The 13598-nt window shown below is 39.4% G+C and overlaps 1 protein-coding gene and 1 long non-coding RNA gene across 3 annotated transcripts; one reads left to right on the top strand and one right to left on the bottom strand.

Annotated features, from left to right (window-relative positions):
- Positions 1-510: 510 nt before the first annotated feature.
- DUSP12 (dual specificity phosphatase 12) lies at positions 511-9503 on the bottom strand. 2 transcript variants are annotated; one of them, XM_001487994.6, is made up of 6 exons: positions 9033-9503; positions 7945-8058; positions 7747-7865; positions 7273-7369; positions 6771-6957; positions 511-3089 (listed from the first exon to the last, which is right to left on the bottom strand). In XM_001487994.6, exons 1-6 carry the CDS (start codon positions 9413-9415, stop codon positions 2928-2930), a joined length of 1062 nt encoding a protein of 353 aa, XP_001488044.4. In that variant the 5' UTR covers positions 9416-9503; the 3' UTR covers positions 511-2927. The 2 variants fall into 2 exon arrangements, with proteins under 2 accessions (XP_001488044.4, XP_070123000.1); XM_070266899.1 differs by having other exon boundaries at positions 2239-3406; positions 9033-9404.
- Positions 9504-11117: 1614 nt separating this feature from the next.
- Positions 11118-13081, top strand: LOC111773498 (uncharacterized). Its single transcript, XR_011438623.1, has 3 exons — positions 11118-11256; positions 12385-12478; positions 12945-13081. It is a non-coding gene; the product is annotated as an uncharacterized lncRNA (long non-coding RNA).
- The last annotated feature ends 517 nt before the right edge of the window (positions 13082-13598 follow it).

The raw sequence follows: 13598 nt of genomic DNA, 5'->3' as shown, positions 1-13598 counted from the left end.
TGGGTTCAGTTCCTGTAGGGACCTACAACACTCGTCTGTCAGTGGCCATACTGTCACAGCAGCTCACATATAAAAAGAGGAAGATTGGCAACAGATGTTAGCTCAGGGTGAATCTTCCTCAGCAAAAAGGAAAAGGGAAAAAAAGAATCCACGGTGCCAAGGTGATGTGCAAAACAAGAACACATGCCCCCTTCTAGACATGCTCCTGACACCCAAATAAGCCAAATAACTCCTAGCCTGCTTCTAAGGCTTGCTTAGGCCCCTGACTTCCTAACGGTGCACTGTCTCTATGGTGTAGACAGAGCTTAAAAATGTGAGGTGGGGAGTCCACATATACATATGCATCAGGCTCCTCACAAACAAATCCAGGGGTGGGGAAAGGAGACGTCTTGGGTCAGGGGCCAACTCTCCCTGCATTGCCATGTTTTGTCATGAAACTCCATAAACTCAGAGAATTCTAAACACAAACCTGGTCTTCTAGGTCATTGTAAAGGTATACTGGTCAAGATATGAGAAGAAAACATTTTATTTAGTAGTTTGGTAGCCTGATTTATAACTTTTAAGTATTAAGACAAATGTGAGCTTCAGCTGTACTCTTGTCGGAACCCTGCAAATGTTGGTGGGGTGCCTGACTAGTGAATTTATAATTTAGTTAAAAATTGCATTTCATCAGTACTAGTAGATTTGACACTATGATTGACATTTTCAGTATGCTATCTTTAAGACACATATCACACCAAAGTGATCTATCTCATAGGGTTGTCATGAGGATTAAATTAGATAATACACATTAAGTGTTTAGCATAGTGACTAAACTATTTAGCCTGTGTAGGTGCTCAATAAACTGTAGCTATTTCAAGGAAAAGTGTTGACTGCTACTAGCTAGACACTATACTAAGTTCTTTACCTGCATTATATCACAAAAATCCTCATCATAACCCAGATGTGAATAGTTATCTCCACTTTATATAAGAAGGAATTATGGCTAATGCAAATGATCTTTAAAACAACCCTCCCAGGAGGGCAGAGCATGCATTAATCCTATTTTGTGAAGAGAAACGACCTTCAATTTTCAAAAGACCTGCTTACTTCCAGGAAGATGGTGATCAGTGGAGCCAGAAATGAGAGCCCACTCTGACTTCTACTGCAGTACTGTTGTCACTGTACCACATGCCTCTGAAAAAAGCTTAATATTGCTATTGTCATCAAATGCGTAAATCCAAATGTTCTAAGTTGATATTCCTAAATATTAAAAAGAAAGAGTCCCATTGTTTTGTTTTTGTTTTGAGAACAAAGGCATAATGGATCTATCGCCCAAAAGTAAAACATTACAGAACTTTAAATCTGAACATTTTGCTTAGTAGATGTTTCACAAAATTTCAAAACTCACATAACAAAAAGTCATTTCCTCAAAACCATTCCTCACTGGCAAATACCAGTTATCTTTCAAAAAATGTATTATTCAATCTATCTTTCCCGGCTACAATATAAGTTATAGGAAGGCAGGGGTTTTATCTAGTTTGTTCACTGTATCACCTAGAATTCCGCACATAATAGGTGCTCAGTAAATATTTGTTGAATTGACAACTGTAAATTCAAATCAAATCTATGTTATTTCCTCTGTGCTGGATGCTACAGTGTGTGATGGATAGGTATTAGCTTGAACTATATGAAACTGCTGCTACTCAACTACGTTTTACCTACAAAGGGGGCAGTTTCACATGGTTCAACCAAACTGTTTTTAAAAAGCTTTCTAGACTATAATATGATAATTTTAAGAAGTAAACAGATATTGTGAAAGCTAAGACAGAAATGGAGAAATTTTTTCCCATGAGAAAAAATTATTGTATGAAAGTTGCCAAAGGCTTCAGGTTCTATGTTGAGATGTTCTCAAGAATCATCTATAAAACTCCCACACATTTCAAAAATTAAGCTAGAGATTTTGAACGAGGATCATTATTCACATTTTTTTTACATTTAAAATAATTTCCATTTTGGTGTTTATATGCATATAGACACACTCACATGTGTAAATATGCAAAATATCTTAAGAACATGGACTATATCTCTCTTTATTAGCTAATTCTGATTTCATGTAAATGTACAAATATCTAATTAGGTCCCAATCTAACTTGAGTAATGAGTAAAATAAATTCCAGTTTCCAGAGATCATGTTAAAAAGCTAATCTGGATATATTATCTTTTCTCACACTCTAACATAGTGGGCTAAAAAAGTAATTGATATGTAGTTACTCTACATTTATTTTCTTCATCATTAGAAACACACCTAAGATTAATACATTTCTTTAAGTAAATTACTTCAAATGGTATCTTAAACATGCTTTTCTAAAAATCTAGATAACTGGCATTCCTGAACAGTAATAAAAAAACACATTTTACTCAGTGTTTTCCTAATGGCCTCTCCTTCTACATTTCCAAAGAAAATCCAGACACACACAGATTTACTAATGTCCCTCAAAAGAGAGAAAAAGAATTAATTGTCAAAATATGTCCATACAAATGTTTTACATTTCTAGAAATAAAAGTTTATCTATTTAAACATGATAGCTTCCAATTTTTGTACATAATTTTGTCCATCCAGACTTTAAGATCACATAACTAACATTCCAAAAATGAGAACTTTTAAAAATATATGAAACAAAGTATTCAAGTTATAGAAGATTTTACTATCAAACAAAGTATAATTTACATGATAAAAAAGTTGTGATTTCCATACAAAGTATTCTACTCACATAGCATAGGCAGCTAACAAAGCATAGTTCCCAAGTCACATCAAGTGATTTTATCCTCTCATATTGCAAATGAAATCTTGGCCTAAAAACTGGACAATCTGCTATGAACGACAATAAGCAAGGGTAGCATATATCATAGGCAAGTTTCTTTCCAAGTTGTCAAATGTCACAAGTTCATATTTTTCTTGTCTGTGACCCCAAAACCGGCAGCATTTTCATTTCATCCACTCTATTTTTGTGTATTTGAAAAGCAGGTGTTATCCATCTACCACACGAGCACTGTTCACCATACCAGTTGAAAGAACCCAATTTGGCACTGCATTTGGGGCAAAGAAGCTGAAATAAAGCAAAAGTGTTACTTCATTCATTCACTTTTATACAAAACAATAATTATCTTTGGCAATATAGGGTATAAAACCAGGTAAGACATGGCCCATACCTTCAAAGAGTTTATGATCTAATCAGTGAGATAAAATGCAATGGCAATTTACTGTACCAGAAGGTGGACTACAACAACTGTGCAGGAAGCATGCCATACACTGGAGTTCAGAGGAGGAACAGGTTAACTCCAGCATGAGGGGAGAAAGGTGAAGCTTGACACATGAAACAGAAGGTTTCATGGATGTGGCATACATGTTGGCTTTTAAATCAGTCTGCAATTTAAGAAAAATCATCATGGCTAAAGGATAGGAAAGCATGTTAGGATTCTCGTGTTCTATTACTAACTAATATTGACAGTATATACAAATTAGGCCTCAGATTCCAAAAAAGCTTAACAAGTCTATTATATTTTCTTCTAATCTATTTATAGCATTATTTTTTACATTTAGCTCTTTAATTTATACAAGGTCCGAGGTAGGGATTTTTATTTTTACTCTTGAACCATGGAAAGTCTGCACATAACACTAGATACCAGATTTCATTACATAAATATCTTAAATTTTAATAACAAAATACAGCAGTTCCCCTTATCCACAATTGAGCTTTCTGTGGTTTCAGTTACCCGCAGTCAACTGAGGTCCAAAAATATTTAATGGAAAATTCCTGAAAAAAACAACTCCTAAGTTTTAAACTGCAGGCCATTCTGAGCAGTGAGACAAAATCTTGAGCCACCCTGCTCCATCCTGCCCAGCATGTGAATCATCCCTTTGTCCAACATACCCAGGCTGTACAAGCGACCTGCCCATGAGTCACTTAGTAGCTGTCTAGGTTTTCAGGTTATCAGATCGACTGTCTCAGTATCCAGTGCTTGTGTTCAAGCAACCCTCATTTTACTTAATAACGACCCCTAAGCGCAAAAGCAGTCATGTTGGCAATTCGGATACACCAAAGAGAAGTTGTCAAGTACTTCCTTTAAGTGAAAAGGTGAAAGTTCTTGACTTAATTAAGAAAAAAATAGTATGCTGAGGTTGCTAAGATCTATGGTAAGAACAAATCTTCTATCCGTGAAATTGTGAAGGCAAAAGAAATTCATGCTAGTTTTGCTGTCCCACCTCAAACTGCAGAAGCTATGGCCACAGTGCACAATAAATACTTAGTATAGGAAAAACGTAGTATATAATAGGATTTAGTACTATCTACAGTTTCAGGCATCCACTGGGGGTCTTGGAACACACGCCCCATGGATAAAGGGGGGACTACTGTATACAGTCCTGCATTGCATAACAATATTTCAGTTAACGACAGACTCCATATATGACAATGGTCCCCTAAGGTTAGTACCATACAGCCTAGGTGTGTAGTAGGTTCCATCATCTAGGTTTGTGTAAGTACTGAGGAGAGGAAGAAATTTTCTTCTACCCTTCTAGGTTCCTCTGGCTGGTCCAAGAACTAAACTGACATGAGACAGATTAACAGGAGAAACACAACCAAGGTTATTAACACACATACATGGGAGAAACTCAGGAAAACTGAATAAATCACCAGAATGGCCAAAGCCCTCACCTTAAATACCATCCTCAGCTAAAGACAAAGAAGATGATGGGGGTGGGGAGAGTCAGGGACCTCAAAGGGACAGCAGGCAATTCACAGGTAGGTGAAAAGGAGCAAATGTTTGGTAAACAAGTGTTTATTTGGCCACACAGAAACAGAAGAACACAGAGGGGAGCCCAACAAACAGGCTTTTCCAAGTTCCTCCCTGTCGACCACCTCTAATTCATGTTATGGTAAGGTGATAGACAGCTCTTCCTGAGACCTGCTTTTCTTAATCTGAATTCTTTTAGGCAGTGAAGAGGGAGGTAAGCAGAAAAACTTTGAGTCTTTTGTTCCTTAAAAATAATTAGCCTAAAATAATCCTCATGTTAAAGAGACAGATTTTGGCGTGGCAAATTTTGTTTCCCTTCAGTAAGTTCTATGATGTTCACACAACAAAACTGCCTAATGATGCATTTCTCAGAATGTATGCCCGTCATTAAGCGATGCACGACTGAACCACAAAGCTGAGACAAGCAACAGACTAGAGAAAATATCTGTGACATATTAGATGAAGCATTAACATCTAGACTATATAAGGAGCTCCTACAAATCAATAAGAAAAAGACAAAACACCAAGAAAAATGGGCCAAGGATGTTAGGAAAACTTACAGGAAAAGAAACTATAAATGGCTGATATAATATATAAAGATGTTGGTCTTCAATAGTAGTCATGAAAATTCAAATGAAAACATTTCAGGATTAACATTTTTCATCTCACAGATTGAAAAAACTACCAGTTTTATAATATCCGTTATGCCAAGGGTATGGGGAAATGAGTACATGCATTCAATGTTAGTGAAAAGCAACTATGTATGAGCATTTCTAATGTCACCTAGAATATTAGTAATATTTAAAATGCACACACTCATCAATCCAGGAATTCCACTTTTAGGTATATATTCTACAAGAAAATTCAACTAAGTGTACAAAGAAGTATGCACAAATGTGATCAAAAATCTCTCACAAAAATGCCTTTATCTTGGGTATTTTCCAGGTTAAATAAAAGCAGCCAGCCAAAAGCACAAGCCACAAAAGAAAAAAATAGATAAAATGGACTTCATCAAAATTAAAAACACTACTGCTGCAAATACCATCAAGAATCAGAAATGACTGCTAATGAGTACAGGATTTATGTGGGGAGTGATGAAAACGGTGATGGCTGCAAAACTCTGTAAATATACTAAAAAACATTGAAATGTATACTTTAAATGTGTGAATTACACCTCAATAAAGTAGCATTGTCTGAAAACGTTTGTTTGAATACAGGGACCTCTTTCCAGGCAAGACACTAACTAACGTAAACTAAGTTTCCTCATGCATAATACGTGAATATATCTGCTCTACCTAGTTTATAAAATTACTGTATTCCTCAAATGAAATAATACAGTGACAGGGTTTCATAAAATATTCATTATATAAACTTATACAAACTTTCATACAAGCCATACAGACTTTAAATATCATTATTAAGATTAGTTATATCTTAGATTAAGATTAAGACTATCTTCAGATTAATATCAAGGAAACCTAAAGAAGAAATGTGTCTGTCACAGGATTCTCATATGAGCTGCATTCTTTAGAATTAAAAGGAGATGAAAAAGACTGCCATAGTAAACATACTAAACTGAAAGATCAGGAAAAAAGAGAGATACGTGGAGCCAAAAGAGAAAATGAAAGGGAAGAAATTTTAAATCTAATTTTAAAATCCTTGATTTGCTCTATTTGTTACAAAGTTCAAGTTGTGTTAAATATATTGTAATTAGTTTACATTAGTCTTTTATTTAAAAATATATAAAGGATAGCATTAATAGGAATTAAGTGACAGACCAACAGCTCTCAACCAAAAAGTGGCTATTTTAGATCAGCCTGTTTTTATTTAATTATTTTTGATAGATTCTTCTCTAAACTAAAAAGATATAATCTTCAGAAACAAAGTAGTTTTAAGACGGAGTAAAACACTAGTTAAAAATAAGTTTTAAAATGCAATAAGGAACAAAATATAGATGATATAATCAAGTTCTAGAAAATAAAATGTGTTCTCACCTGTCCATCCATCACTCCCAGCAAAGCTGATTCCATCCACTGTACAGGTTCAATGAAATAAGATGTACATTGAGCCTGACTCCCTGTGGTAAGCAGGAAAGATGGTGTCACTCTCTTGTGGGCAAAGGCTATAGGACCACTTCCTTCGTTATGATCCAAAATACTAGAACTTCGAAACAAAGATCGCCTGCAACCCCCCCAAAAAACAAAAACATTAATCGACTTCCAAAAGGATGAAAAAAGAGATGAAATGGATAGTATTTCCAAGGGGGAAAAATAATATAACATTGATTATGCTACTTTAATTTTCAATAACCTCTACAAGCACCGGATTTCTTTTACTTTTAAGAATTTATATTCTTCTTGAAAACAGATTTGAATCTGAAATTTCTTTATTATTCAATTAAACAAAATCTTCCTACAGAATTTAAGCAACTGAAACTTTTATTACTTTCAGCTATTGAGACAAGATAAAATCTCCAGAGGATACAAAATATTTTACCTGCACTTTCTGCATTTGTAGAGAATATCATCGTTCAATCCTTGTGAAATGGCGGTCGGGTCAACAGCAAAGAGCTCTTGAGGTAAGTTCTGCAATTCTACAAGACATAATTTTAAATGTATCCATTTGTCAAAAGCAACTCTCTGCATTATCAAACAAAATTCAGGTCGTGTCAAACTGAGTCAACAAGTGCTAACCTCACAAATTAAAAAGAAATCTCATATTGAGAAATCAGGATAGTGAAGAAGCCTTGGGTTCTGGGCACAGACTGCCCAATTTCAAATCACAGCCCGTCACTTACAAACCACGTGACTTTGAACAAATTATTTCTTGCTAAACTACAGTTTCAAAAAGAAATATAGTGTCTGTCTCAAGGGACTGCTGGAAAAGTGAGCTAATACACCTGAAAACTTTAGTGTCAATAGTAAACAGCATCTAGAGAAGGCCCAATACTCACTAACAATTCTTACTTACCTGGATACTTCTCTGTAACCTTCTGTAAACGATATTGCTTATAAACTGCACTAGAGGTATCTACTTCATATCCCATTGCCTGGTATAATTTCAGTTGCCACTCAAACCCCTCATTCATCCTGTGAAGGCAAACAAATGTAAAGTTAAGTTTTCTTTAAATAAGTAAAATCACAAAAGAATTATTACTATAACACTCACTTAGCATCTGGTTTGATAGTCTGGAGTTTTTCATAGGCTTTTTCAAAGGTAAGTTGGTCAATCTTCATCATAAAAGCAGTCACTACAGCCACACTTCGACTGACTCCTGCATGACTGAAAAAGAGACCTTTAAAATAAAATAGCAAATAGCAACAATTAAAACAACCCAAAATCCCGCAGCCCCCTCTTAATGGTACAATTCAGGTCCAATTCATGTCTGCTTCTTCTGCTCAAATCCTTCGCCTCTTGAATCCTTTGCCAATGTACGAAAGAACTATTCCTCTATTTCCTTATTCCTTTGGAATTCTGAACAATGTGAATGTATTACCTATTCAAAAATAATTACACTAATTCTTTAAAATTTTATAATGGCTTCGGAACAAATCCAAACTCCCTTGCTCCTGGCATTAAGGGCCCTGGAGATCTGGTCCCAGATTCTTTCCATTTTATCACTACCTTTTGTCCCTTATGTAAATATTTAGAACAAGTGTTGGCACACAGTAAAAGTGCTGACTCGATACATTTAAACTATTGTTATCACACTCCAATCCAACCAAACAGGACTACTTAAGAATTCCCAAATACCCATGAAGATTGTTCTAACTTTCTGCCACTGCTACAATCTACCCCATCCTTCCCCTAGGCATGGCTTAGGGATCCTTCATGTCCTAACCAATTTTTCTCTCCCCATTCTGCCCTTCATCAACCACACCAAACAAAAATACTGAAAATAATCTGCTCTTGCTCTTAAATTTGAATACTCTTAACCTTTGTTAATCTCTCTCTGGGTACGCGCCTCGAATCCTAGCCTGCATTACAATCATCTGGAAAAGTGTACGGCTTCTCCTGAAGACCTGCAAGCTTTAAACACTTTGGGTGCGGGGACTTCGACTGGAAAGCGTGCCCACTATCAGGGGCCCGCCTCCCGCCCCCTCCTCTCAGACACACGCCTGCCGCGGGAGGAAGTGGAAGGAGGTTCTCACGATCTGACCGCCCCCTCGTCCCCTCCCGGGATCTCGCAGGAAAGGGGCGCCCGGGCAGGATGGAAGCGAGGCGGCGCTGCTCTCCCCACGGACCGGGCCACTCACCAGTGCACCAACACTGCCCGGCCCTCGGCACGGGCCTGGCCGATGAAGGCCACGCACCGGTCCAAATGGCTGAGCAGGTCGGTCTCGGGTTTGTCCAGCGCTGGCACGAAGAAGCGCAGCAGACCCTCGACCCCAGCCCCCGCCTTGAAATCGGGTTCCTCCGAGTCCACCGTTAGCACGGCCGTGATGCCCACCTCCCTCAGGTGGTCTGGCTCCGCGACGGCCGCGGCTCCACCCAGGTACAGCCCCGGCTGCACTTCCAGCATCCGCCCCACGGAGCTGGCCCCGCTCTGGCTGCGCATCGGACGCTCGCAACCATGGCTCCCGCCCTGCGCCTCCAACATGGCGGCGCCCGGAGGCCAGACGGCTGCAGGCCTTACCATCGAGTAGGCGGCCGGCTAGAACGTCCTCCCTCTGGGACCAGCTGGCCTGAGCTGCGCCAGGGCTCCCTCGGAGGACCGAGTTGAGGGTGGGAAAGTGGACTTCCTGGGGAAGGTGTTAACCGCTGCTGGGGCGGAGCTAAGCCCTATTTAGAGCAGCCTTTCGACTAGTGTCCCGCCCCTGCGCCCCAACTTGGTAATGGAGGATAAATTTTGCTAAATACTGGGTTTCTGAGGCTTTTAGTGTTGAGACGTTCTGGAATTTCTGCAGGAGCTCCTGGACTAAAATTTGAAATGATGGTCTCACCAACTGAATCATCAGCACGATTTTATGCATTTGAAGCAAAACATTTTTTTCAGTGTTTATAAAATCATTGGTTTGTAGTTCTCTTCTATTTTTCTTTTTGCTCAATTTTTTTTGATATGTGAATCCTTTTCTTGTTGATGTATATTGTTATATATATTTTGAAGATGTTAATCCTATGTTTTTGTATGTCAGTGCCCTCCAGCCAAAACCCACCAGAGACCCACTTGCAGTTAAACAAATTGTGTTTATTACTCAACTATAAACTGTGGAGAATTTGGGGAAATCTCAGTAACAGAGTGTTAGAAAGATCCCTTTACAGGATTTGGGCTTGTATTAGGTGATTTTGGACAGGGTGTAAGGAAGCAGGGCTTTGCTCTGGATTGGATGCTGTCAGGAAGTGGGGGTGATCTTACCTATAGAAAAGAAGTAGCAGTCATGGTCCTGGCATAAAGATAGACCCATGGACCAATGGAATAGAATAGAGAGCCCAGAAATAGACCCTCACGCATATACTCAGATGATCTTCAACAAGGGTGCCAAGACCACACAACGGTCTTGGCAAGGGTTTTTTGGATATGATACAAAAAGCACAAGTAACAAAAGAAAAAATAAGAAAGTGGCACTATATCAAATTAGAAAGCTTCTCCACAGCAAAAGAAACAATCAACAAAATGAAAAGGCAACCTATGGGATGGGAGAAAATATTTGCAAATCTGATATATATCTGATAAGGGATTAATTTCCAAAATATAGAAGGAATTCATACAACTCAATTGCAAAAAAAACCCAAACAACCCAATTGAAAAATGTGCAGAGGAACTGAATACAGATTTTTCCAAAGAAGACATACAAATGCCAACAGGTACTTGAAAATATGCTCACCATCACTAATCAGCAGGGTATACAAATCAAAATCACAGTGAGATACCACCTCACTGTGTTAGTATGGCTGTTATCAAAAAGATAAGTGATAACAAGTGAGGATGTGGAGAAGTGGGAATCTCTGTGCACTGTTGATGGGAATGTAAATTGATACAGACACTATGGAAACAGTATGGAGTTTCTTCAAAAAGTTAAAAATAGAAATACCATATGATCCAGCAATCCCATTTCTGGGTATATATCCAAGGGAAATGAAATCGGAATCTTGAGGAGATATCTGCACCCCCACGTTCATTGCAGCATTTTCACAAGATCCAAGATATGGAAACAACCTAAATATCTGTCTACAGATGAAAGGATAAAGAAGATGTGATGCATATAAAGTGAAATATTATTCAGCCATGAGAAAGAAGGAAATTCTGCCATTTGCGACAACATGGATGGAACTTGAGGGCATTATGCTAAGTGAAATAAGTCAGAAAGAGAAAGACGAATACTGTATGATGTCACTTATATGTGAAATCTAAAAAAGCTCAACTTTGGGGCCGGCCCAGTGGCCCAGCAGTTAAGTTCGAATGTTCTGCTTTGGCCGCCCAGGGTTCACCAGTTTGGATCCCGGGTGTGGACATGGCACCGTTTGGCAAGCCATGCTGTGGTAGGTGTCCCACATATAAAGTAGAGGAAGATGGACACAGATGTTAGCTCCGGGCAAGTCTTCCTCAGCAAAAAGAGGAGGATTGGCAGCAGTTAGCTCAGAGCTAATCTTCCTAAAAAATAAAATAAAAACTAAAAAGCTGGACTAGTAGAAACAGTAGAATGGTGGTTGTCAGGGGCTGGGGGTAGGGGAAGAGTTGTTGCTCAAGGGCTATAGAGTTTCTGTTTTGCAAGATGAAAAAGTTCTAGAGATCTTTTATACAGCAATGTAAATATAGTTGACACCACTGAGTTCTACACTTAAAAATGGTTAAGAGTGAGGGATGACCCAGTGGCATAATGGTTAAGTTCACATCCTCCGCCTTGGTGGCCCAGGGTTCACAGGTTCAGATCCCAGACTTGGACCTACACACTGTTCGTCAAGCCACACTGTAGTGGCGTCCCACATACAAAATAGAGGAAGATTGGCAATAGACATTAGCTGAGGGCCAATCTTCCTCACACACACACAAAAAGATTAAGAGGGTAAATTTCATATTATGTATTTTTTTACCACAGTTTTAACCAGCCCTGGTGGTCTAGTGGTTAAAACTCAGTGCTCTCACTGCAGCAGCCTGGGTTCCTTTCCTGGTCAGGGAAACTGACACCACCCGTCTGTCAGTTGTCATACTGTGGTGGCTGTGTGTTGCTGTGATATGGAGCTTCCAAACTAAGACAGACTAGGAAGAAGGACCTGGATGCCCACTTCCAAAAGAATTGGCCATGAAAACCCTATGAATAGCAGCAGATAATTATCTGATATAGGACCAGAAGGTGAGAGGATGGTGCCAAAAGACCAGGCAGGGTACCACTCTGCTGTACACAGGGTCTCTAGGAGTCAGAATCAACTCCATGGCACTGACAACAAGAACAAAAACAGAAAAACACAATTTATAAAAAAAAAAGAGGAGCTGTAAGTCATTTTAGCCAGTATAGGATATGTTTGGTTTTTTGTGGTTTGGACAACGTTCACGTTTTGTCTGTATTCAGACATGACTACAGGGTGGTCTTGTTTTTGTCTTGTCCCCTCATGATCTCAGAGTGGCTTTGTCTGATCTTGATGTTCTGTGAAATGGTTTATGTTCAACAGGAGAATAGGAACACCCAGCTGTGAGTGCCTGGCCCGCCATAGCAACACCAAGGAAGACTTCCTTCATAGACCAGGCCAGCTCCTGGACGCCAGGGTCTGCTTTCCTCTTCCTCATTTATAACTTTATAATTTTGAAAGAGATTGAGACCCAGGGCGGGGACACTTGAGCCCCATCCGAGTCGAACGGAGGAAGGAGAAAATGCTTCTGATTGGGACATAGCCCCTTGAAGTGGCAGCCTGGAGGGACAGAGGAAGAGTGCTATCTTCCCCTACCCCCACCACAGTCTGTGAACCCCTTGAGAGTAAGGACTTTGCTTTTTCATTTTTGTATCCCCAAAGAATCTGGGCTAATGTTGGTGATTAATCCGTCTTTGGGAAAGTTAGAAATGGAAGGGAAAGGAGGGCCAGAAGAGACATCATACATTTTCCTCTCGATGCCATTGCCTCCCTCGTCCCAAAGGCTTTACCTGAAAGACTCACCTGGTGTTTTTACCTGAAGAGTCACATTAGCAGTCTTCTGAGCCCCTAGTTGAATCAACCCAAAGTTTCTCACTTTACAGTCCTGGAAATATCTACTCTGTGTCAGGAACTACAGCAGATGCTGAGGATATGAAGATGAATAAGACGATCTTTGCCCTCAAGGAACTTAGAGAACAGCTGGAGTGGAAGATAAGTATAGCAAAATTAGCGATATGAGAGAGGCAAGGGCAAGTTACTGAGGGAGCACATGGGGGGCATCTAACCTTAATGGAAGGAGAGTAATCAGGGATGGCTTCCCAGAGGAGGTAATGATGCTTGATCTGCGTCTTGAAGGATGAGTGGAGGAAAGAAGTTCTAAGCAGAAGGAGCGAGGTCTACAAAGGCACAAAGGTCAGAGAGCTCCCACCAAAGTGTAAATGTGTTGCTGGGGAAAGGAGGAAGAAGGAGGGAGATGGTGGTGTTCACAGTTGTCTGTAGGTTACTGGGAAGACAGGCATGGCCAGATCATAAGGACAACTTATGCCTTGATAAGAAATTTTCACGTTTTCTTAAAGACTGTGCAAACCATTAAAGAAGTTTAAGCAGCAGAATAATACGATTGAGGATGGATCAGGGAGGACAATCCTAGAGGCAGAGAGTCCAGTTAAGAGATTGGGGCAATCATGAGTCAAGGGATGACAAGGGCCTGGGGTACTGGCACAGGGGACAGAGAGGAAGCGAATGTGTTTAAGAGC

Source organism: Equus caballus, chromosome 5 (assembly GCF_041296265.1).
Source record: "Equus caballus isolate H_3958 breed thoroughbred chromosome 5, TB-T2T, whole genome shotgun sequence".
Classification (NCBI taxonomy): domain Eukaryota; kingdom Metazoa; phylum Chordata; class Mammalia; order Perissodactyla; family Equidae; genus Equus; species Equus caballus.
Note: the sequence above shows the minus strand (reverse complement) of the source record. Positions and strands in the feature narration are given on the sequence as shown.

What these genes read in the sequence shown, in the direction of transcription:
- DUSP12 (XM_001487994.6), bottom strand. Translation starts at nt 9,415, where the DNA reads ATGGTAAGGCCTGCAGCCGTCTGGCCTCCGGGCGCCGCCATGTTGGAG. An exon ending in GGTTACAGAGAAGTATCCAG is followed by an intron (nt 7,370 to 7,746) that starts GTAAGTAAGAAT and finishes TATGTCTTGTAG; the next exon opens with AATTGCAGAACTTACCTCAA. An exon ending in TACAAATGCAGAAAGTGCAG is followed by an intron (nt 6,958 to 7,272) that starts GTAAAATATTTT and finishes GGGGGGTTGCAG; the next exon opens with GCGATCTTTGTTTCGAAGTT.